We start from the raw sequence: 23,178 nt of genomic DNA, 5'->3' as shown, positions 1-23,178 counted from the left end.
ATGAAGTAAGTATAATTATATCCCCTTTATTACGTAATTGTGGAAGCAGATACACAGATGAAGTTATCTTGCTCAGGGTCATCCAGCTACTAACTATAGAGGCTGAATTTGAACTCAGGTGGCTCTTTAACATTTATTGAGTGATTACTATCTCCCAGGCCTTGTACTAAGTGCTGTACGTGCATTATATTGTTTAATCCTTATGACAGCCTTCATTTGCAAATACGGAAATGGGGCTCAGAGAAGTTACATAATTTGAATACAGGTTTATCTGACTTTAGAGGTCATATGAAGTATTACATTTTATTTACTGTGTGTGAAGCTGCTTTCTTTTTGCTGAACTCTCACAAATAAGGTAAAAGGCAATACTCAGCTTTTTTGGGATTAGGACTCGTGATAATCTGATGAAAGCTATGGATCTACTTTGCAGAACGGTGAACATACATACTCACATACAGTTTTTTCTGCAGTTTTAAGAGAGTTCAAGGATCTTTTGAACCTAGCTAATGGACCCTCACTGATAAGATTCCTTGCTCTAGTCTATTCATCCCCTTGCAAGGGTGCTACATTGCACTGTGGTCCTGATTCTCAGGGTAAAGAAATAGCTTCATTGTTACTTTATATGTTGTGTGTTGAATGGACAGAGAGCTTATTAAAATTTTACCTACTGTTCCATCTTGAAGTACCTTTTTTTTTTTAGCATTTAATTGTATATTTATATATGTATTTTTTAGCATATAATCCTTGTTAAAAATTCTGGGTCTGTTTTTCTGCATATCTTGGTATCTGCTGAGTAATGACATTCATGAAAGTTAGGATTCCTTATTAATATTTAATGTGGATTTGCTCATTAAATGTTAAATTAGAAAATTAATTAAAATATTATTTAATTTGTATTTATTTGATTTTATTCCTTCAAAAGAAGGATTAACCTTAACGATATAAAGGGTGTTCTGTTAAATGTCAGCTATAAATGGCTTTTGAATTTCTCAGATAAGAAAATAGTAGAAACAATACAGAAGTTCTTTAAAGTTAGAGAACTTTGAAAATGTGTTTCTTTAAACTCTGGGATATTCCCTTCAAAACCATTTTATAAAGTATTACATATACATTGTTAAAAACAAAACAACAGATAGGGAGCACTTTAAAATAAAATGAGTTATAGGAAATTGGATTTTCATAAGTAATGTGGTAAATGCAGTAGTAATTATTTTAAGATAAAAGAAACAATTATTATTTTGAGACATGGATTTATTATTGTGAAGTTGGTGACATGAATAGAGAGGTCATTTTTTACTGTAAGCTTTGATAGACATGGAAACATTTAACTTCCTCTTCATACAGTTTCCTTTTTATCTTTTAAAAGCACTTTCTGGCTGTCAAGGGAATCCTGTTGGCTAGAGATGGGAAGGATTAGGATATTTGTCCATTGTGTCCTTCTGTAGTTGCTTAATTGCCATAGAAAATGCTGAATAGTCAATAGAAGGGTGTTTAGTTTCTTTAGCTGTTGAAAATCCCAAAGAACCTTTTGAGTATTTTGTTAATTTTTAGATTTGTAAAATCAGCAGTCTATTTTTATTCTTTATTTGTTCAATAAGCATTTGTATAGTAACTTAAAAACTCAGAAAAATTAATTAGGAGCATGTGTCAAGTGTTTATTTTAAACTTTAAAAGGCCAATTCGGAGAGTTTTCTCTTGGTGAAGACGTTTATAGAAAAGGAATGAGGTATAGTAATGAAATATATGACTAAAGATTATTGATAGTCAGCTGAGCTGGGTGGAAAGCTTTTTGGAAGAGGTCTGAATCTCACTAAGTCTTTGAAAATCGGTCAAGCATTTTATCGCAAGTTGTTTTTCAGGAGAAACTAATAAATTACATCACAAAAATATTTGATCCAGCCCAGGTTTGGGGGCAGACTTATTTCTTTATGCTCATTATGTGTTTGTTGGGCTAGGTTCTTTGGAGAAAAAAAGTAGGAGGAGAGAGAGTTCACTTACTTTGTGTGCTTACACTTTGGTTGGAAAGACAAAATGTACTCACAAAAATTGGTGAGGAGTTAAAAGAATTAGAGGGAAGAAAGTTTAACATTTCAGTGGAAATGAAGAAAGCTAAAAGCGAACACTAGTAACACTAAACAAAAGCAAACTCCTCAAACTTTGACAAAGCTGAGACTTTCAGCCCAGCAAAGCCCATGTGCTTAAGGATTTTTTGCAAACTATATCTGTTCATTCATCAAACATTTTTTTCAAGCATCTACTTGCAAGGCACTTGTTCCTTTTCCTGAAGATGCTTACAACCTAGTGGGAAAGCTGAAAGTGGTGGGTAGTTTAAGTGCAGTGTGGTAAGTGCTGATACAGATAGTCAGGTAACGTCTTGCAATTCCTGCAAGTGTCAGCAGCAGTGTGAAACCCAGCCAGGGAGACAGGTTGTTGAGAAATTTATCTCATGAGGTGAGATTTGGGTTGAATTTCTAAGGATAAGGAGAAGCCATGCAGGTGAAAAAGATACATATTTGTGTGGTTGGAAAGATACTGGAGAACTAAGGAAAAAACAAACAGAATATTGATTATTGAGTTTTGAAGCGCACGTGAAATTAGTAGAAAGTGAATTACAAGAGGATAAATGGCGGCTTCAGGCTGGAATGCTGGTCGTAGCCAGAAGTCCACAAACGTAGATGCAGAAAAGTGTACAGACTGCTTAAGGGCTTATTGACACTTTATTAATCTTAAATATATACTTTTGCATAAAACTTGATGTACTAAAGATGAATTTGACCAAGTTTAGGTTACATTCGATGTACAGTGCTAAAGATTCCCGTCTAAAATAGTTAGAAGAGAAAAAAATAAGTTTTGTTTATTTAAAGAGATTCATTCCTAGCTTTCTGGAAAATCTGGCATTGTAGAGTAAATGATGATTTATTCCCCAGGGATTCCAAGAAACAGGTTGTTTCATAACCTAGTGTAAGATGCCCACTAAGTGTGATGGGAATGCCGGCTAAAGAAGAAAACAGGATGGACTGGTTGAGTCAAGGAAGTGATTTTTCCTTGTATTGGAAAGCAGTCACCTTTTAGGGAATGCAGATATTTATACATGACCGTGTTCCTTTGTACCGTCATACTCAGCAGTAACCCAGCACAGCCGTGGATCTGCCTTCTAATTTGTATTGTAATTTGGTGGACTAGATAAAGCACGTGCAACACGCAGGTGCTGTGCAAGTTGGTGCAAGCTCGTCACTGTTGTATGTAGGTCAGTGATTCTTAAACTGGAGCTGCGTCAGCATCACTTGGTGGGCTCACTCCTGACGTTACCCCAAATCACTGGGTCTGGGGTGAGGCCTCCAAATGTGCACTCTGAACACGTTCCCAGGTGGTGCGGATGCCGCTGGTCCAGGGACCACACTGTGAGAACCACTGCTTTAGGATAAGTGCAGTTCCTGCTTGTCTCCCCCCACCCCTTTGTACAATCAGTATCAAAGTAGGAATCATTAGACCCAAAACTGTTTGGCTTACACCTGTATGCCTAACACTAGGATTTTAGGCGAACAGTTTAAATGTTTGTAAACAATTAAATAGTACAATAGCTACCACTTTTGAGCTTTTTAAAAATATACCAGCCATTGTGATGCGTTTTATCTCATTGAGTGTGTTCAGTGAATCTGCAAGGATCATTCTTATTTTTTCCTTTGACAGAGGAAGAAGCTGAATATAAGTAATTGGCTTATATGGTTTCTGTGTAGTAGAGCCAGAATTTAAACCCAGTTCTCTGACTGAAAACCCTGTGCTCTTTTATTGTCATTGGGCCTACTTATAAAATAACTTGAATCAGGTTACCCTCTGCTTTGTTCCTTGTTTCACATTTTTTGTCTGGAAAGTGATGATTGTTGACTCATCCTCAGTATGGGAACACATATCACAACACATGGCTCACGTGACTTGGACCTGTGCCAGAGCAACTGAATATTGTGACTTTGATCATGTAATTGAATTTGTGCTTATTTACAGTTGAATACCAAATTCAAAGTTCTAATACCTTGGAATTTAAAACAATTCACTTACCTTGATCAGTTAGATAAATGTTTCATTAACAACCGAATGAAGATCAGTAGGAAAAAAAACAAATGATAAGTTTAAAGAAATTATTGAGTTGTAAAATGGGAAATGACTAATGCCACGGCAGTTGTTACATTTATACCAGTCATCTCCCAACTTACAAACAACCTTGTCGGTGGTGGGGAGCTAAGAGCTTTGACAGTGGGGCTTTTGAAGATTTGAAAGAGGCTGCGAATGTCACTGACAGAAACCATCACCCTCCACCCTCAGGTCAGTTGTCTGCTGTTGTTTTTCTGAGAACAACTAGTGGTGCACGAAGTATGTATTCCTTGAAAACTAAGGAGTTATTTTCTTATGTTCATGTATATGTGTAAAGGTAGGTTTACTAAAATGATTGGAATTAATATTCGTTAACACTCTCTTCCTTTCCCAAGACAGTTGTCCCTTGTTAAGGTTTTTACTACTAAATTGGGAAAGGACCTTGGAATCTTAAGGCACTTCTTTGGGATACTATTAGCAATGAAAGAAATAAAAGTCTACCATCTTGGCCTGCTGCCTTTAACACTGTAAGGCAGCCCTAGCCCTGGCCACCCCAGTTGTTGATGGTGTTCATGAGTTGATATTCTAAATTCTGACCTCCAAAGAGCCATATCAAACATAGCGAGATTTAGTGGAATTACTAATATAATACTTATGTTTAAATGTCTGAGAGGCCCCTTGTCTGCAAGTCCTGTCATTAGTGTTCCTTCCGTTCTGCCCCTGTCCGTAAGGACTGCACGGAGGCAAACGGACAATGAGAATCACGGTGACGATTGCTCTGAGTGGCTGCAGGGGCAGAGAGGACGAAGCTTCTGCAGTTACGTCATTGACTTAAGGAGGATTTTAGAGGCCAACATGGAAACCTAACTACCAAGTTCCAAGTAGCAGATTTTGTTCACTATAAAATTAATGTGTGCCTGCTAGAAAAAAATGAAACTCAGAGAAAAATATAACTGGAAAAAAATGACCCAGGACCTTGCTTATCAAAAGGGCCATGCCATCATTTTGATAGGTTTCTTGCAATTGTTTTGCAGTGCACTTAAAAAACAAATTGAAATTGTATTACAATTTTATATCTCTCTTTTTAAAAATTATAAGCACCTTCTCATTTAAAACTTCTTTCTATTTATATATATTCAGGATGTAGTTACCCATTCCCCAAGGGGTTATATATTTTTTACTGTTATAATAAATATAATGTTCAAACAGCTGACTCATAGCTGTAATTTTTTCCTGAATAATACCAATTAACAACAACAAAAAAATCAGAAAATAAATTGTGAAGAGAATGAAAATCAGCCATTATCACATTTCCCAGAGAAATACCTGTATGTAGAGAAAATTATTCCAGGTGCTTTATAATTTAATAGACATACATAAAATGTACCCATATAACTTTAAAAGTTACACATATATAACTTCTAAAAAAACTTTTAGTCATGCATGTCTTGCTTGTAACTTGCATTTTTGTCTTAGCATATCATGCACATTGTTTCATGTCACCATATAATTATACATCATTTTAGTGGACCCTGACTTGTCTCATTAAATACAGAACTACATCTTCAGTAGATTTTTGGCTATATAGGGAAGACGGTGCTTTTAGGGGTGGAGATGTTTATAAATAACATCTTTATAAATGGAGTATTCCTTTAGCACTGTGACTTATATAACTGGTCATCTCTTGATGGACCATTGAGTCATTTCTATATTCTTGCTTTTATAAATAATACTGTGGTGAACATCCTTGCCTATTGATCTTTGTCATCTTGGTACTTTGTTTATGATGATTCTTAAATAGCTGGTTAAAATTTATCCATTTATTTAATGGAAACAAAGCAATGGAATACTATCTATGATTTTTAAAAAGCAAATAATATAGAATGGCTTACAATAATAATAATAAAAAGAAACAACCCCTTGCCTACTCTTCACCCTCCAGTCTTGCCCTTCAGAGGCAGCTACTTTTAAGTATATTTGCTTTTAGTTCCTCTGGCTTTACCTCTGTAGCTCTAAAAACCTCTATGGTTTTTGTACTATTGTTTGATTTGTGATTATCCATTGAATCTGCTTTGATGGATGGTGTTTCAGTTCTCTTACCCATCCTCCTTTCTCCTATTTCCTCTTAGTATAGTTAGGTCACTGTTCTTGGTCCCCTAACAACTAAGCAAACTTTTATACATAATTTGGACATTTGATGAAAATCATATTCTAAAATGAAACAGAACAATGCTATTGTGTTTCTGAATCTCATTTCCATCTTTTTTTTTTTTTTTTAAGATTTTATTGGGGAAGGGGAACAGGACTTTATTGGGGAACAGTGTGTACTTCCAGGACTTTTTTCCAAGTCAAGTTGTTGTCCTTTCAGTCTTAGTTGTGGAGGGCGCAGCTCAGCTCCAGGTCCAGTTGCCGTTACTAATTGCAGGGGGCACAGCCCACCATCCCTTGCAGGAGTTGAACCAGCAACCTTGTGGTTGAGAGGACATGCTCCAACCAACTGAGCCGTCCAGGAGGCAGCTCAGCTCAAGGTGCGTTTTCAATCTTAGTTGCAGGGGGCGGAGCCCACCATCCATTGCGGGACTCGAGGAATTGAACCAGCAACTTTGTGGTTGAGAGCCCCCTGGCCTATGTGGGAATCAAACCGGCAGCCTTCGGAGTTAGGAGCGTGGAGCTCCAACTGCTTGAGCCACTGGGCCGGCCCCTCATTTCCATCTTAACTGTTGCTTTTTGACCTGTTACTCTTTTTTGTCTGCATTTTTTTCTGATTTCATCTGAAAGAGAATTTATATTGTCAACTCGTATGCTGAAGGAGAATGATAATCTCCATAAATCTTGTGAGATTCTCAGGAGCGCCCATGTTTTTAAAGTCTATCTTGTCTGATATAATTATAGCTTTCTTTTCATTTCCATTTGCATGAAATATCTTTTTCCATCTCTTCATTTTTCAGCCTGTGTGTATCTTTTGATGTGAAGTGAGTCTCTTATAGACAGTCTGTGTACGGGTCTTGTTTTTTACCCTTTCAGCCACCCTGTGTTTTTTGACTGACGCAATTAGCCCGTTTATATTTAATTATTGATAGGTATGTCATTATTGCCATTTTATTAATTGTTTTCTGGTTGTTTTTGTAGTTCGTCTTTTTCTTTTGTTCTCGTGTACATTGATGACTTATTTTAGTGATCTGTTTGGGTTCCTTTCTCTTCATTTTGTGTGTGTCTTTGTAGGTTTTGGTCTGTGGTTACCAAATTCATATATAACGAGCTGTGTTTATAGCAGTGTCTTTTAGGTTGGTTGCTTGACTTTGAACACTTTGTAAAAGCATTACATTTTTTTTACTCACCCCTGTACACTTATGGTTTTGACATATTTTACTCTTATGTGTGTATATAACTTGTTACACATGATATTACTACGTTTGTCTTTTAATCTTCATACTAGCTTTATATAATTGGTTGACCCACTACTTTGACTAAATGCATGCTTTTATTAGTGAGATTTTTTTCTTTCTTGTACTTTCTTAGTTTTAGTTTTGGCTGTGTCTTTTCCCCTTAAAGAAGTTCTTTTGACATTTTTTGTAGTGCCGGTTTAATGCACTCCTTTTTAGCTTTTGCTTATGGGAAAATTCTTTCTCCTTCAGTTCTAAATAACCTTTCTGGGTAGAGTATTCTTGGTTGTAGGTTTTTTCTTCCACCATCACTTTGAATATATTATGCCATTCCCTTTTGGCCTGCAAAGGTTTTGCTGAAAAATCAGCTGATAGTCTTATGTGTTTTTCCTTGTACATAACTAGCTACTTTTCTCTTGTTGATTTTAAGATTCTCTATCTTTAGTTTTTGTCATTTTAATTTTGATATGTTTTAGTGTGGGCCTCTTTGGGTTCATCTTGTTTGGGATTATCTGTACTTCCCGGACTTGGATGTCTGTTTTCTTCACCAGGTTAGGAAAGTTTTCTGCCAGTATTTTTTAAAATAGGTTTTCTATCCTTTTCTCTCTGTCTCTTTCTTCTAGGACCCCTATGATGCCAATGTTGGTATTACTTTTTTATTTTTTTTATTATTATTTTTTTTATTTTTGGGGAAGGAGAATAGGACTTTATTGGAGAACAGTGTGCACTTCCAGGACTTTTTTCCAAGTCAAGTTGCTGTCCTTTCAATCTTAGTTGTGGAGGGTGCCATTCAGCTTCAAGTTGTTTTCCTTTCAGTCTTAGCTGTGGAGGGCGCAGCTCAGCTACAGGTCCAGTTGCCATTGCTAGTTGCAGGGGGCACAGCCCACCATCCCTTGTGGGAATCGAGGAATTGGACTGGCAACCTTATGGTTGAGAGCACACTGGCCCATGTGGGAATCGAACCGGCAGCCTTTGGAGCTAGGAGCATGGAGCTCTAACCACCGGGCCGACCCCCAATGTTGGTATTTTTGATGTTGTCCCAGAGTCCCTTAAACTACCCTTTTGCATGTTTTTTCTCTTTGCCCTTCCGTTTGGGTGATTACCTTGTCTTCCAGGCTGCTGATTTGTTCTTATGCATCATCTATTCTGCTGTTGATTCTCTCTAGTGTCTTTTTCATTTCCATTATTGTATTCTTCAATTCTGACTGGTTCTTTTTTCTATTTTTTGTCTCTATTGAAATTCTCACAGAGTTCATCTACTCTTTTCCTGAGTTCACTGAGTATCTTTATAACTGTTGTTTTGAATTCTTTATCTGGTAGATTGTCTTGTTTCTGTTTCATTCAGTTATTTTTCTGGGGATTTGTCCTGTTCTTTTGTTAGGGATACATTCCTTTGTCTTCTCATTTTGGCTGCCTCTCTGTGTTTGTTTTTATGAATTAGGCAAAATAGCCACCCCTCCCGGTTTTGAAGGTGTGGCTTTGTAGAGGAGCTTCCCTTTCGCTGACTGCTTGTTCCAGATGTGTTTGGCAGGTTAGCTGGATCAAGAGGGGTGTGGGCTGTGGCGAGTCCCAGGGGCAAGGTGAGCTAGAGGTGGTGCCCTGGTAGGTGGTTGGAGCTGGAGCTAGAGCAGGCGCCAGCTGCGGGGAGTCCTGGGGACAAGACACAGACCTGGAACTTTGGCTAGAGCTAGAGCAGCAAGTCCTGGGGGCAAGTCTCAGAGCCAGTGTGGGCCTGGGGCAACTGGGACAGCCTTGGCTGGCTGGCTCGAGCACCTTGAACGCTTGCTCAATGCAGTCAGGGTGAAGGGGAAAATAACAAATGGCGCTCTCTAGTGCCTCTGGTCCTGGAGGGAGTTCCAGCAATTCCTCTCCTGTTTGGCACATGTTGTAGGACTGGTAAATGGATTTCCTTCCCGTATAGTCTAGGTACCATTTAAACCACTGTTTTTTTGATTGTGCCCAGGGCAGGTGTGTCTGCACGTGGCTCCACAGTACCCTGTTCCTACTTCAAGCTTCAAGTCATTGTGTTGGGGTGAGGTTCCTGCAATAATGTGTATTCATCTCTGCTACCCGTTTGTGTGTGTTCTCTCTCTCGTTAGTTGTGTTCAGTCAGCTGTTCAGTTCAGTCAGCCCTCAGAAGCTGTTTAGTCAGCCCTCAGTTCTTCTTCAACGGAAATTGCTCTCTGTAGATGTAGGTTTGATGTGTTCATCGGAGGAAATGAGTTCAGGGTCTTCCTACATCTCCATCTTTTACTCTTCCTCAGGAGCTCCCATGTGGCCTCTAAATAAAACAGTCTGAATCTTAGGGAAACCGTCTCTGTATTTAATCAAAATGTAGAGTTTTAGGTCTGATGTCAACTTTGTCTTTTGGGATTTTCTCCGTTGTGCTGTCTGAACCTGGGTTCTAGATCTCCACAGTAAATCGAATATTGCAATAAAGCGAGTCATACAGATTTTCATTTCCCAGTGCATGTAGAAGTTACGTTTATACTATACTGTATTCTGTTAAGAGTGCAATAGTATTACGTCTAAAAAATGTACATAACTAAAAAATACTTTATTGCTAAAAAATACTGATCATCATCTGAGTCTTCGGCGAGTCGTAATGTTTTTGCTGCTGGAGGGTCCTGCCTCGATGTTAGAGGCTGCTTACACATCAGGGTGATGGTTGCTGAAGGTTGGGGTAGCTGTGGCAATTTCTTAAAATAAGACACAGTAAAGTTTGCTACGTTGATTGACTCTTCCTTTTACGGACGATTTTTTCTATAGCATATGATGCTATTTGATATGATAGTATTTTAACCACAGTACAACTTCTTTCAAAATTGGAGTCAGTCTTCTCAAACTCTACCACTGCTTTATTAAGTATGTTTATGTAATATTTTAAATCCTTTGTTGACATTTCAACAATCTTCACGGCATCTTCATCAAGAATAGATTTCATCCGAGAAACCATTTTCTTTGCTCATCCATAAGAAGCAACTCCTCATCTCTTAAAGTTTTATCATTAGACTATAGCAATTCAGTCACTTCTTTAGGCTCCATTTCTAATTCTAGTTCTCCTGCTATTTCCACCACATCTGCCGTTACTTCCTCCCCTGAAGTCTTGAACCCCTCAAAATCACCTATGAGTGTTGGAATCAGCATCTTCCAAACTCTTGTTAATGTTGATATTTTGATCTTTTCCCATGAATCATGAATGTTCTTAATGGCATCTAGAACAGTGAATCCTTTTCAGAAGATTTCAATTGACTTTGCCCAGATCCGTCAGAGGAGTCACCATCTATGGCAGCAGTAGCCTTATAGAGTGTATTTCTTAAATAATAAGACGTGAATGTCAGAATTACTCTTTGATCCATTGACTGCAAAATGTTGCGTTAGCAGGGATGAAAACAACATTAATCTTTTATGTCTTCATCAGAGCTCTTCGCTAACCAGCCGCATTGGCAATGAACAGTCAAGTTTTGAAAAGAATCTTTTTCTTTCTGAGCAGTAGGTCTCAGTAGTGATATTAAAATACTCAGTAAAGCGTGTTATATGTAAACAGATGTGCTCTCACGCGGACTTTGTTTTTCCGTGTCTGGAACACAGGCCGCCGACCCAGCTCCTGAGGGCCGTTTGCCATGGTAAATGAGCACTGGCTTCAGCTCCAAGTCACCAGTTGCATTGGCCCCGAACAACAGAGTCAGCCTGTCCTTTGAAGCTTTGAAGCTAGTCATTGACTTGTCTCTGGTTATGAAAGTCCTAGAAAACATCTTCTTCCAATATAAGCTTGTTTCTTCTACATTGAAAATCCGTTGTTCAGTGTAATCACCTCATTACTTAGCTTAGCTTGATCTTCTGGAGAACTTGCTGCAACTTGAACATCAGCACTTGCTGCATTTTTATGTTATGGAGACATCTTTCCTTAAACCTCATGAATCAACCTCTAATAGCTTCAGACTTTTCTCTGGCAGCTTCCTCACCTCTCAGCCTTCATAGAATTGAATAGAGTTAGGGCCTTGTTCTGGATTAGACTTTGGTATAAGGGAATGTCGTGGCTGGTTTGATATTATATCCATATCACTAATACTTTTTCCACGTCAGCTATAAGGCAGTTTTGTTTTCTTCTTCATGTGTTTACTGGGGTAGCACTTTTAATTTTCTTTAAGAACTTTTCCTTTACATTCACAACTTTGGCTTTTTGGTGCAGAGGCCTAGCTTTCGGCCTGTTGTGGCTTTCAACGTACCTTCCTCATTAAACATAGTCATTTCTAGTTTTTGATTTAAAGTGAGAGACAATGCGACTCTTCCCTTTGACCTAACACTTAGAGGTTAGGGTTATTAATTGCCCTAATTTCAATATTGTTGTGTCTCAAGGAATAAGGAGGCCTGAAGAGAGAGAGAGAGACAGGGGAACAGATAGTTGGTGGAGTGAGAACACATACAACATTTTTTGATTAAGTTCACCATTTTAAATGGGCATGGTTTGTGATGCCCCAAAACACTGAGAGTAATAATAGCATCACTGATCAATGATAACAAAGCACTGTAACAAATACCAGGGGTGCCAAAAAAATGTATACACCTTTTAAGAGATGTTATCTATGCTCAAGCAGTAGTTTGCCATAATCAGAAGTGTCTGGACGCTGACGGTAACCACTGTGAGCACCTCTTGTGATTGCAGAATTCAAATGTGACTTGTATTCATCGTTTGTTATCAGTATGCATTATTACAGTTTTAATAAAATTTTTTCCTTTCTTAAAATGTGTACTTTTTTGGGCACCCTCTGTATAATAATAATGAAAAAGTTTGAAATATTGCAAGAATTACCAAAATGTTGTACAGATACATGAGGTGAGAAAATGTTGGAAAAATGGCACTGATAAACTTGATGGACACAAACCTCCAATTTGTAAAAAACACAGTATCTGCAAAGTGCAGTAAAATGGAGTGTAATAAAATGTGCAGAAAGTACTGGGCTAAAGAGTATACGGGCATCCCTTTTGGAATTAGTGATCATTTCCTTGAAGAATATTTATTTGAGCATGCAGGAATTTATTATACAGTCAATGAATTAGTCCTCCTTTCACTAGCCAATGATTGTGTTACATTTTTATTTCACTTAATTTGTTCTTGATGGGGAACGTTTCATGATCTGCTCTTAGTTCTGTACTTTTTGCTGATTGTTTTTGTGGTCATATTCACAAAGCAGATATAAGTGAATTAAAGAACTTTGTTACCTCATTATATCCCTCAGCTGATTAAAGTCCTTTGATGTTATAACTAACCTAAACTAACCTAAAACTCATTTCTTAATTTAATATTTTTATATTCTAAAAATAGTCATTGATCTTGCACATATATAATACAAACTTATGTAATCTATGGTTACAGATTTTCCAGATAACAAATTAAATTTTAAAACAATTTATATGATCTTATAAAGGTCTTCATGAACCAATGTTTAATTTGTGGATAGAAATAGTAGTAACTTCCAATTTTTGTGTATCAAGCACTATGTTAGGTATTCTCCCAAATTTATCTCTAATATTCATTATATCCTTCTAAGACTTCCTTATTTTACAAGTTAGGAAAGTGAAACTCCTGAGTTATTAGCCATAGTAACACAGCTATTAAATGATAGAGCTGAAATTAGGTATGGTTATGTTTTCTCCTATGATATTTTCAGCACCTCAACTTCTGACATGTGGAAGAAGAATAGGAAAAAAACTAAAGTGAGTAATAACTAAGATAGAAATATTGTTTGCTATTGTGTCAGTAGAGCCAATGAGCTGAAATGCAGGTTAGGTGAGTAGGATAAAACTTCCTGGTCGGCATGTCTTTTCCTGTAGCCAGATGGGAATCCTCACAGGTTTCTTGTCGATAACTTTAGTGACTGTGATGTAGAAACCATAAGTCATCTCTGAAGCCCTTGATTAAAGTTATTTTTATTTCTCAAATTGGTTTTTTTAAATTGATTCCTGTGTGAAGATCATCTTTCCCATGACTACCCAGCTTGCTTCCTCAGCTAGCTTCTGTCGTTCTCCTGCTCTCTCTCTCTCTGGTCTTTATTGAGATAAAATTCAAACATCATATAATTCACCCATTTAAAAGGTACAATTCAGTGCATTTCAGCATATTCAGAGTTATACAGACGTTGCCATAGTCAATTTTAGGACATGTTCATTAACCCAAAAAGCAACCCTGTGTTCCTCATTAGCCAATCATTTTCCAACTCCCAGGCTCTAGGAAACTACCAGCGTACTTTCTGTCTCTTAACAGATTTGCGTTTTCTGGACATTTCATGTAAATGGAATCATACAATATCTGGTCCTTTGTGCTGACTTGTTTCTCATAGCATAATGTTTTTATTGCTGAATAACATCTATTGTATGGATGTATCATGCTTTATATTTATCTGTTCATCAGTTGATAGATATTTGAATTGTTTCCATTTTGGGGCTATTATGAATAGTGCTGCTATGAACATTCATATACAATTTTTTTTGTGGATGTTCTAGCCTCTCTTATCCTCATAAAATATAAATGAGGTAAGATTGCATCCCCATTTAAAAATTACAGTGGCTTCGTTTTGCTGAGAGTAAAAATTTTAAATATCTTAGCAAGGAATCTGCAGACTTTTACAATTAGGCTACAGTTATACCAGCCTCATTTCTTTACACTTAACTTTCTCCCCCCAACCCTTGCTTGTTTGTAGGATGTGTTTGTAGAACCTTCTTACTTCTGTACCCATTAATTTTCTTTTCAAAATACTGCCTCTAATTCTTGGTCTGAAATGAAGCTTTTTACTATATTTTCAAGGTGCAACTCAGATACTACCAGACCTTTCCAAAGTTTCAGACCTTGTTTACTTCTGGTGTTCAGCGATACTTTAAATATACTTTCTATAGCATTTTTCACATGATTCCATTCCTTTATTTGCACGTGACTTCCTTTCTATCGGAGCTCTTTAAGGACAAAAGCTAGTTCATCTTCAGAGCTTAATACAGTGCCTGACAGAGCACTGATGCTTATATGACAGTGTGACAGAGAAGGTGAAATTAGGAATCATATTGAATTGGTTTGTATTATGATTACATCACTGTGGGGTTTTTTTTGGGCTATATATCAATTATATCTCAATAAAAAAGAAATTAAGCAACCTAAAAAGAAAATCTACTGTGCCTTCTCTGTGGTCGATGTATTGGTGCTCAGTCTGCTGAAATTGGATTGATTGTCCTTCAGTCATCTTTGCCTTTGAAACTCTGAGATTCTGACTTTATTTAATTTTAATTTAGGACATCACTGATTTAGTCTCGTTTTTTTAATTTGAAATTATAAGCAGAAATGAGCCATATTGATCCTATAAAGAAAGTGAGCATAGTCTTGAGTATGTAACAATTAACATTGACAAAATTGATCCAGAAATAAATTTTAGCTTTGGATTTTGCCCCCCAGTTTATAAATGTCAAACATTTTTATATGTTCATTTGCTTTTTTTCATAATTAACTTAGAGACTACCTGGAACTTTGATAATGACCTACCTCTAAAGTTTATTCTCTCTAGCTCTGACTCCCCTTTCGAGCTTAGATTCATATATTCAGCTAGCTACTTATCACTTCCATTTGGATATCTAAATAGGCAGCTAAGACTTTACTTTTTGATTACCCTTTTACCTAAATCTGTTCTCCCTCTAATCCTGTATCTCATAGTATTACCTCCACCCACCTAGTATTTCAAGGCATAAACTTAAAATTTATCTCTTATTTCCATTAAAGTATCACTTTTAAATATACTATATAATTTTTAAATGATTATATGATTATTATCTTATTGCTTTGGCTACAGTGTAAACTCCATAAAGACAAGAATTTTAGTCTCTTATTCACAGATGTGTTTCACACACCTAGAACAGTACATGGCATAATATGTGTTCTCAGTAAATGTATATTAAATGAATGAATCAGTCAATCCTCATTCCTTTCTGTCCTTTTCCTTAAGTTAAATTAATAGCAAGCTCTGTTGGCTTTGCCTCTGAGGTATCACCCAAATTGGTCCAGTTCTTTCATCTTCATTGTTACTACTGTTCTAAGCCACCATCAATTTTGGCCTAGTTTATTGTGATAGTTTCTTAACTATTCTCTCTGCTTCCATTCTTGCCTTCTTCAGTTCTTTCATAAAGCAACCGGAATGATTTTTGGAAAACATTAGATCTGGTCATGTTCCTGCCTAAAACTTTCAATAGCTTTCCACTCCACTTAGAATATATCCAGAGTCCTTACCATGCCTACTAGCCCTTGAGTAATATTGCCCCTGCTGCCATCTCTTTAGCCCTCCCCTTACTTGTAACACTTCAGTCACTCCTATTTCTTGACCTTGTCAAGACCTCAAGGTCTTGTACCTGTTGTTTTCTCTGCCATGTAAATCCTTGCCCTAGTTTTTGGCATCACTGCTTAATAAATCACCACAAACTTAACAGCTTAAAATTGCACCCCTATATATCTCACAGTTTCTGTGTGTCACAGTTTCTGTGGGCACTGGGTAGCAGGGTTCTCCTCAGGACCATGCTGAAATTAAGGTGTTGACAAGGGCTGTGATCTCATGTAAGACTTCGGGTTCATTTCCGTGCTCATTGGAATTGTTGGAAGGCTTCAGACTGAGGTCCCTGTTTCCTGGCTGGCTGTTGGCTAGAGGTAGTTCTCAGCTCCTAGAGGCCACTGTCAGGTCCTTGCCATGTGGCCCTCTCACAATGTGGAAGTCTGATTCTTCAGAAAGAACAGGAGAACATCTCTCTGATGAGTCACTGTGCTAAAGACTCACCTAATAAATTCAGACCCACCCAGGATAATCTCTCACTTGATTAATTTGAAGTCACCTGTTTAATTACCAACTCAAGGAGTGATACTCCATCATATTTACTGGTCCTACCCATTCTTAAGGGGAAGGAATTATACAGGGCGTGTACACTAGGGACAGGAATATTGAGAGCTGTCTTAGAATTGTGCTTTCAACAGTTCACCCTATGGCCCCCAAGGATTCACATAAGGTACATTTTTGTTACCTTTTATACCTAAACATATTTAGAGGGCAGGTATCTTTTTCTTATTTTTGTTTCATGTTGCTGGTATTGTTACTGATTTGTGGTAGGCAGCTTAAATGTTATCCATTGAAAAAGCAGCTAATCTTTTTCTGTCTCGTTTCCATTGCCAATTACTAAATATGAAAAGAAGCAGTCCTCAGAATTGAACCCAGTGGTATTGGAATCCTTGGTAGAACTGTCTATGATAACATGTTTGCTTGAGTATTTAAGTATTACTTGAATCGTATGACATTGCCTTTTTTTAAATGTCAAAAACATATGAATATCTGGAATTTCATATAGTTCAACCTAATAAATGTAGCTAAGAGTAGAGCAAAGAGGAAAGTCATTTACCTTCTCATTTTCTTGGTGGTGGATGGGGATTGGCAGGAATAATACCAGAGAGAACTTGATAAATGCCAATGATACGAAATAGTTTTTTTTGTATCCATGATAGTGCTCCTTTTTAGTTGGCTAGGCCAGCTTTTTTTTATTTCCTATTATCTGTAAGAAATAAATCTATGTAGATACTGGGAATGAAATGATCTAAAGGAATAATGATGATGATATGAAAACTAATCAAGGGGGAAATCTTTTCTTACCCTTTCAGCTACTGGAGGATCATAGAGTAGTGAAATTAGCCAAGTAAGAAAAGTTTTGGAATCTTTGCAATCTCCTCCAAGTTCAACTTGGTTGTTTCCATGTGGGAGTTGCAGCTGTTGGAATGTTTTTAGATGACTTCACTAAATAAACTTTATCTTGGGATAAAATAGTAAGGGATGGATGGCTCTCAGACATAAACCATATTCCCTTTTTACCTTTATATGAATCATTTGTTGCTGAAAACATTAATATTACTTGGTAGGAATCCAGTTTTCCTTTGTAATGCTTTTAGTAAAGACTCAATTACCATGTGTTTTTAATGTAGTGTTTTTATTTCATATATCATAAATATATGCAGTAAATAAAAATGTAATGCTTTATGTGTGTATGTATAACATTTAACATATTTGTATTCAGTTAATGCCACTCCGTCTAGAATCAGTCACGAAAGAATGATCATATTCAGGAAACTTAATGTTTTCTATATTTTATTATTATTTGAAAATTGTAGTTCATGTATGATAGCTCTTAATTGGCCAGAATATTTAATGAAATCAGGTAATTTAGTGCTAAATAAATAAACTTTATACCTACCGACTAATCTTAGTTTCTATGATCTATATGGTTTACCTTTATATTTTCAAAATATCCTTCAATTTATATTGTCCAGTAACCACCGAAAAAATTTTAATTTTATAGATTATTTTTATACGGAAATCTTGAATGAAAATTCACTAGCTAGGTGAAGCCAAAATTTTAGACGTTTTCTCTCCGGCAGCATTATTTTTATGTTTTTTCTACTCTGTAGAACAACAGTATAATTCATATCAGTGTAACTAATATTTTACCCCAGGTATTTAGCAGTTTGCTTATTTTTGTCTCTAATCTTTTTTAGGGGGAGTGAAAGGGATTATAACACATACATGCATAAAACATAAAAGTAGAGTTTAACACATTATTTTAAAGCACAAACTGTATATTACCTCCCAGGTAAAAAAATAAAACATTATGTGGCCTTTCCTGTTCCCAACTCTCTCTCTTCCCATATGTGTCTATATGCCTTTTTAAAAAAGTGCCTTGCTTTTATTTACAGTGTTGTCATCCATTTATACGTTTCTTTCTGTTTTTTCTTTTTTTAAAAATTTATTTCTCAATTACAGTTGACATACAATATTATTTTAGTTTCAAGAATTCAACATAGTGTTGAAACATTTATATACCTTACTAGATGATCACCTGGTAAGTCTAGTACCCATCTGACACCATATATAGTTATTACAATATTATTGACTGTATTCCCTAGGCTGTACTCTACATCAGCGGGACTATTTTCATAACTGGCAATTTGTACTTCTTAATCCCTTTCACCCTTTTCACCTATCCCCTCAACCGTCCTCCCATCTGGTGACGCTGTACCTTTGAGTTTGTTTGTTTTGTTCATTTTGTTTTTTATACTCCACCTATAAGTGAAATCATAGGGTATCTGTCTTTCTCTGTCTTATTTCACTTAACATAATACCCTCTAGGTCCATCCATATTTTCGCAAATGGCCAGGTTTCATTCTTTTTAAGGCCGAGTAATATTCTATTGTTTATATGTACCACATCTTTATCCATTCGTTTATTGATAGACACTTAGATTGCTTCCGTGTCTTCACTGTAGTGAAAATAGGGGTGCATATATCTTTTTGAATTAGTGTTTTGGATTTCTTCAGATAAATAACAGAAGTGGAATTGCTGGGTCGTATGGTAGTCCTGTTTTTAATTTTTTGAGGTCTCCCATACTGTTTTCCATAGTGGCTGCACCAATTTACAATTCCATCAACAATGCACAAGGGTTCTCTTTTCTTCACATCTTTGCCAACACTTCTTGTTTGTTGATTCAGTGATGATAACCATTCTGACAGGTATGAAGTATAAGGGATATCTCACTGTGGTTTTAATTTGCATTTCCCTGATGATTAGTGATGTTGAGCATCTTTTCATATGTTTATTCTCCTTGGAGAAATGTCTGTTTAGATCCTGTGCCCACCTTTTTAATCAGATTGTTTGGGTTTTTTTTGGTGTTAAGTTGTATGAGTTCTTTATGTTTTCCGGGTAGTAACCTCTTTATTGGATTGTACCATTGGTGCACTTATGCATTTCTGAGCTGATAGAGTCAAGTTTTGCCTGTTGCTCTTTTCTTGGAATCATGCTGTGTATTCTTCCATGTTATCTTTCACTCAGTAGCCTTTATGAGAGTCATCCAAATTGTGGTGTGTTTTCAGTTTTTCATTTGATTTCTTGTGTAGAAAAAAAGATTGTTAGTCATTTTTCCTGTTAATGAAATGTGCCATTTCCAGCTTGTGGTTATTTAGAACAATAGAGCTATGAACATTTTTGTACATGTACCTTGGTATATGTACGTGCACATTGTTTTGTTTCTCACAGATCTATACCTGGGAGTGGAAGAGCTGGGTCATAGGGTATGCCTGCCTTCAAAGTTACTAGCTAATGCCAGATTCTTTCCCAAAGTGTTGTACCCATGTACATTTCCACTAGCAAATTAATGAGAATTCTGGAAGCTCCGCATTATTGCCAATACAAATATCCATAAAAAATAAATATTCATAAAAAAAATCCATAAAAATAAAAAGTTTCTTGGGTATATTAGTTTTTACACTTAAATTACACACACACACACACACACACACACACACACACACACTGCACTCTAAGAAATGGTTGAATCATTTTGCTTAGGATTAATATTATATAAAAGACAAAAATCGTTTTAGCTTTGGAGGTGATTAAGTAGTTGCCATAATTAGCTATTTTATTCCTCTGCTCGCTGCCTCCAAATTGAGATATCTTTTAGATAATGGGATAAATAATGGGATAAAGGTAACGTCTTTTAAATAATGGGAAATTTTTAATGTAGATTTTTTTTCTTTATATGAATACTTTTTGTCACTACCTTTGAAGGACATGCATTACAACTGTATGATCTGGAATGGAATAATTTAGCTAGAGAGAAGAAACTTGAACCAGAAATTAGAAGATTTAATCATCATTAACTTAGGAATATTTTGAAAGAAGTATTCAAAGTTTTGTGTGACTTTGATTTTTAACACATGAAGAGTTGCATATTTAAGTGTCTTGTGGGTCCCCTGAGCCCCGCACAGGAGCTCCAGGGACTTGGTGGCAGTAGGTGTCACGTAAGGCTTGGGACCAGATCGCCTTCACAGCTTCATTAGCCCCTGTGCCATTTCCTTAGGATTGTTTATGTTAACTACTTATTTTTTGTATGATTTCTTGAAGATGGCGTGACTTTTTCCCTGGCAAAGATGTTAAGCTTAATAATACACTAAAAGCAAATGTGTGTAATGCAGTGTGACACTGGTAATACGGGTCTTTTTGAATGAAATAGAGCACAAGGAAGGTCAGAGATTTATTGTACGTGACAGCATGTTTCTAGGAGGAATTTTTTAGAATAACATGATTCTAATTCTATTGTGTTGATACAGATTTATTTTCTTTGTCTTGCTCTCATTAGTAGGTACCCCCAAGTTTGGGAGGGAGTGCCATACTAGAATGTACAGTACCCAGGGACTCCTGCAGTTTGGCATAGTCGTACCAGAGCAGCATTCATTCGCTGCACAGCTCTGGGATATTTGCCTGTGAATGTTGTTTTTCATTGGCACTTGCTTAAAGGAAATTTTTAATGTAGCAGTAGCATAGTACTTTGGCTTTGGCAAGATGCCTTTTCTCTTTCAAACGTTTGTTTTTTATGGGGTGATACAATACTACTCTTAAAAAGTGCACTCAAGCAGTTTTCAGAGAAAAACGAACCAGATGAACACTAATCTTCATCTGAAATCCTCACAGTAGTTCTTTCAGTCTTTGTCAGAAAAATACAAGAATCATTTTCCATTTCTAAAGAGTGTATTGTTTTCTTTTATTATTCCTGTTTATTTTACATATTTATTTCTATCGATAGTGGTCCACATCTATATGTTTTTTTGTCTTTAGTCCAATTATGTTACTTTATTTTCCCATTATTTGTTATTTCTACCTTTCTTGCTATCATGTGTAGTGCACACATATGTAGACAGATATACATATAGAAATGTATACACATGTGCATATATATGTGCTTTTTTAACCATAAAAATGAGATTATACTCTATAAGTAACTTGCCCTGTTTTTGTTTGAGGTTTATTGAAGTGTAATTTACATAAGTAAAATTCACCTCTTTTAGTATACAGTTCTGTGAGTTTTGACAAAGACATAGAGACGAGAGTCGAGACACAGAAGTTGTGTCACTCCCCAGAATTGCCCTGTGCTTTTGTAGTCATCCTCATCCTCTTGCAATCATTTCTCTCTTTTGTTCCTTTTACAAAGTGTCATATAAATGGCCTTGTACAGTATTCAGTTTCAAGTCTGGCTTCTTTGATAAAGCATATTTTTTCTGTAAGGGTTTTGGTTTTAGATTCTGTTTCAAGAACCTTTTATCAAATTGATGAAAATATTCATGTTTATTATTTTTCTAAGAATGTCATTGCTGCAGTATTGACAATTTAAGCCGTTAATCAGTATATATTGTGAGGGAACGAATTCAATTTTTAAAACTTAGCCAATTTAGCTATCTATCTTTATTATATTACTATTTTAATTTTCTTCCTACATATTGATTTCCTCACAGGTAACACAAGTAGCAAGACAGCCGGGACCCCCGACCCCTTCCCCTTACTCAGCACATGAAATAAACAAGGGGCATCCGAATCTTGCGGCAACGCCCCCGGGACATGCATCGTCCCCTGGACTCTCTCAAGTAAGAAAACTTATTTTTTTAAATTAATTTCCATGTAAAAGCAGTATTTCTGTTTTTCTAAAGCAAACTTTTAAGCAATAACGTACAACATTAGTTGAAGAGTAATTTCTATTTTGTCTTTTGTGGTTTTTTTTTAGACACACCTCCCATAATGGTGGCTATTAACAATTTTATACATTTCATTTATAGAGTCATTCAAAATGAATTGTCAGTAATATTTAATTTTTGTTGTTTTGGGAATTAGAATGTGATTCTCAAATTTATTAAAAACCACAAAGCACTTGTTTGGTTTTTAGTGCGTAGTCTCTCCTCTTCCTTTTTGGTGGAATATTGGTGGTTATTTTCTACTTTTGTAAAAAGTATGGTTGTCTTTCCCTCTTGAGTAATTTCAGTGGACTTTTCTGTTTGTTAAATTGGTTTTTGAATTCATAAATAGATTATTGGAATTTGGTAGACTTAAAATGTTGTTGAATTATTAAAGAGTAGTGAACTCCTTGGTGTATTTGCAGTTAACAGGCAGAGCAGACATTAAAACATTGTTTTAAGAAGATGTCACTATGGGTCCCCTGCATTTTAAGCCATTTCCCAAGATACTGTTTATCACATGTTTGCAACAACCCACCATCACATGTTTACATGTTTGTTTGGGCTTCTTGTTGTTAAGAGAGGGCTAGACTTGTGAAGTCTCCTTCTGGAATGTGGAGAAGGTCAAGCCAATAACCTTTACCCCGTGTTATTTGAGATTGTCAGTTATTATATTAAGAACTGCTCCTTTTAGTAACGTAAATTAATTTGATAATATTTTCAATTTTGGCTTCCATATTTTACACCTCGTAGAGCTTGAATAATAAAAGAGATAAGGAATTACTTATTAAAAATAATGCTGAAAGTTGGTGATTATAAAAGTTAGGGGCTGATTAATGCTAATTTAGACTATAGAATGTTTGGAGAACGAATGTACAGCTTGCCAAACTATTATTGAAATAGCCTTATTAAGAAATGTATAAATTAATTCAGACTTAGTACTATGCTTAAACCCGGTTTAACTCATTCCTATTTAATTTTGAGTTTTAGAAGTAAAACATGTCAAAATGAACTCTTAATTGTTTAAAATGAGCTTCTTGGGTTGGTTTTTTATGACACTGAACTGAACCACCTAAGCTATTCATAAGGTATATTTGTCTGAGTCTAATTAGTAGAGAAAAACTATGTAGTATTCTGAATAGG

The 23,178-nt window shown here is 36.1% G+C and overlaps 1 protein-coding gene across 23 annotated transcripts in view; it reads left to right on the top strand.

The window, feature by feature from the left end:
• The window catches only part of EIF4G3 (eukaryotic translation initiation factor 4 gamma 3), a 283,104-nt gene that overhangs the window by 82,539 nt on the left and 177,387 nt on the right, over positions 1–23,178 (top strand). For all 23 annotated transcript variants that reach the window (XM_033113798.1, XM_033113794.1, XM_033113792.1 and 20 more), the window contains one exon: positions 21,823–21,951. Coding sequence is in view for 22 of the 23 variants with exons in the window: in XM_033113794.1 (XP_032969685.1) it covers positions 21,823–21,951 (129 nt within the window). In the remaining variant the exon portion in view is untranslated. The remainder of the gene's footprint in view (positions 1–21,822; positions 21,952–23,178) is intronic.

This window comes from Rhinolophus ferrumequinum, chromosome 9, assembly GCF_004115265.2.
Source record: "Rhinolophus ferrumequinum isolate MPI-CBG mRhiFer1 chromosome 9, mRhiFer1_v1.p, whole genome shotgun sequence".
NCBI lineage: Eukaryota > Metazoa > Chordata > Mammalia > Chiroptera > Rhinolophidae > Rhinolophus > Rhinolophus ferrumequinum.
The sequence above is the reverse complement of the archived record's forward strand: the minus strand, read 5'-3'. Positions and strand labels throughout refer to the sequence as shown.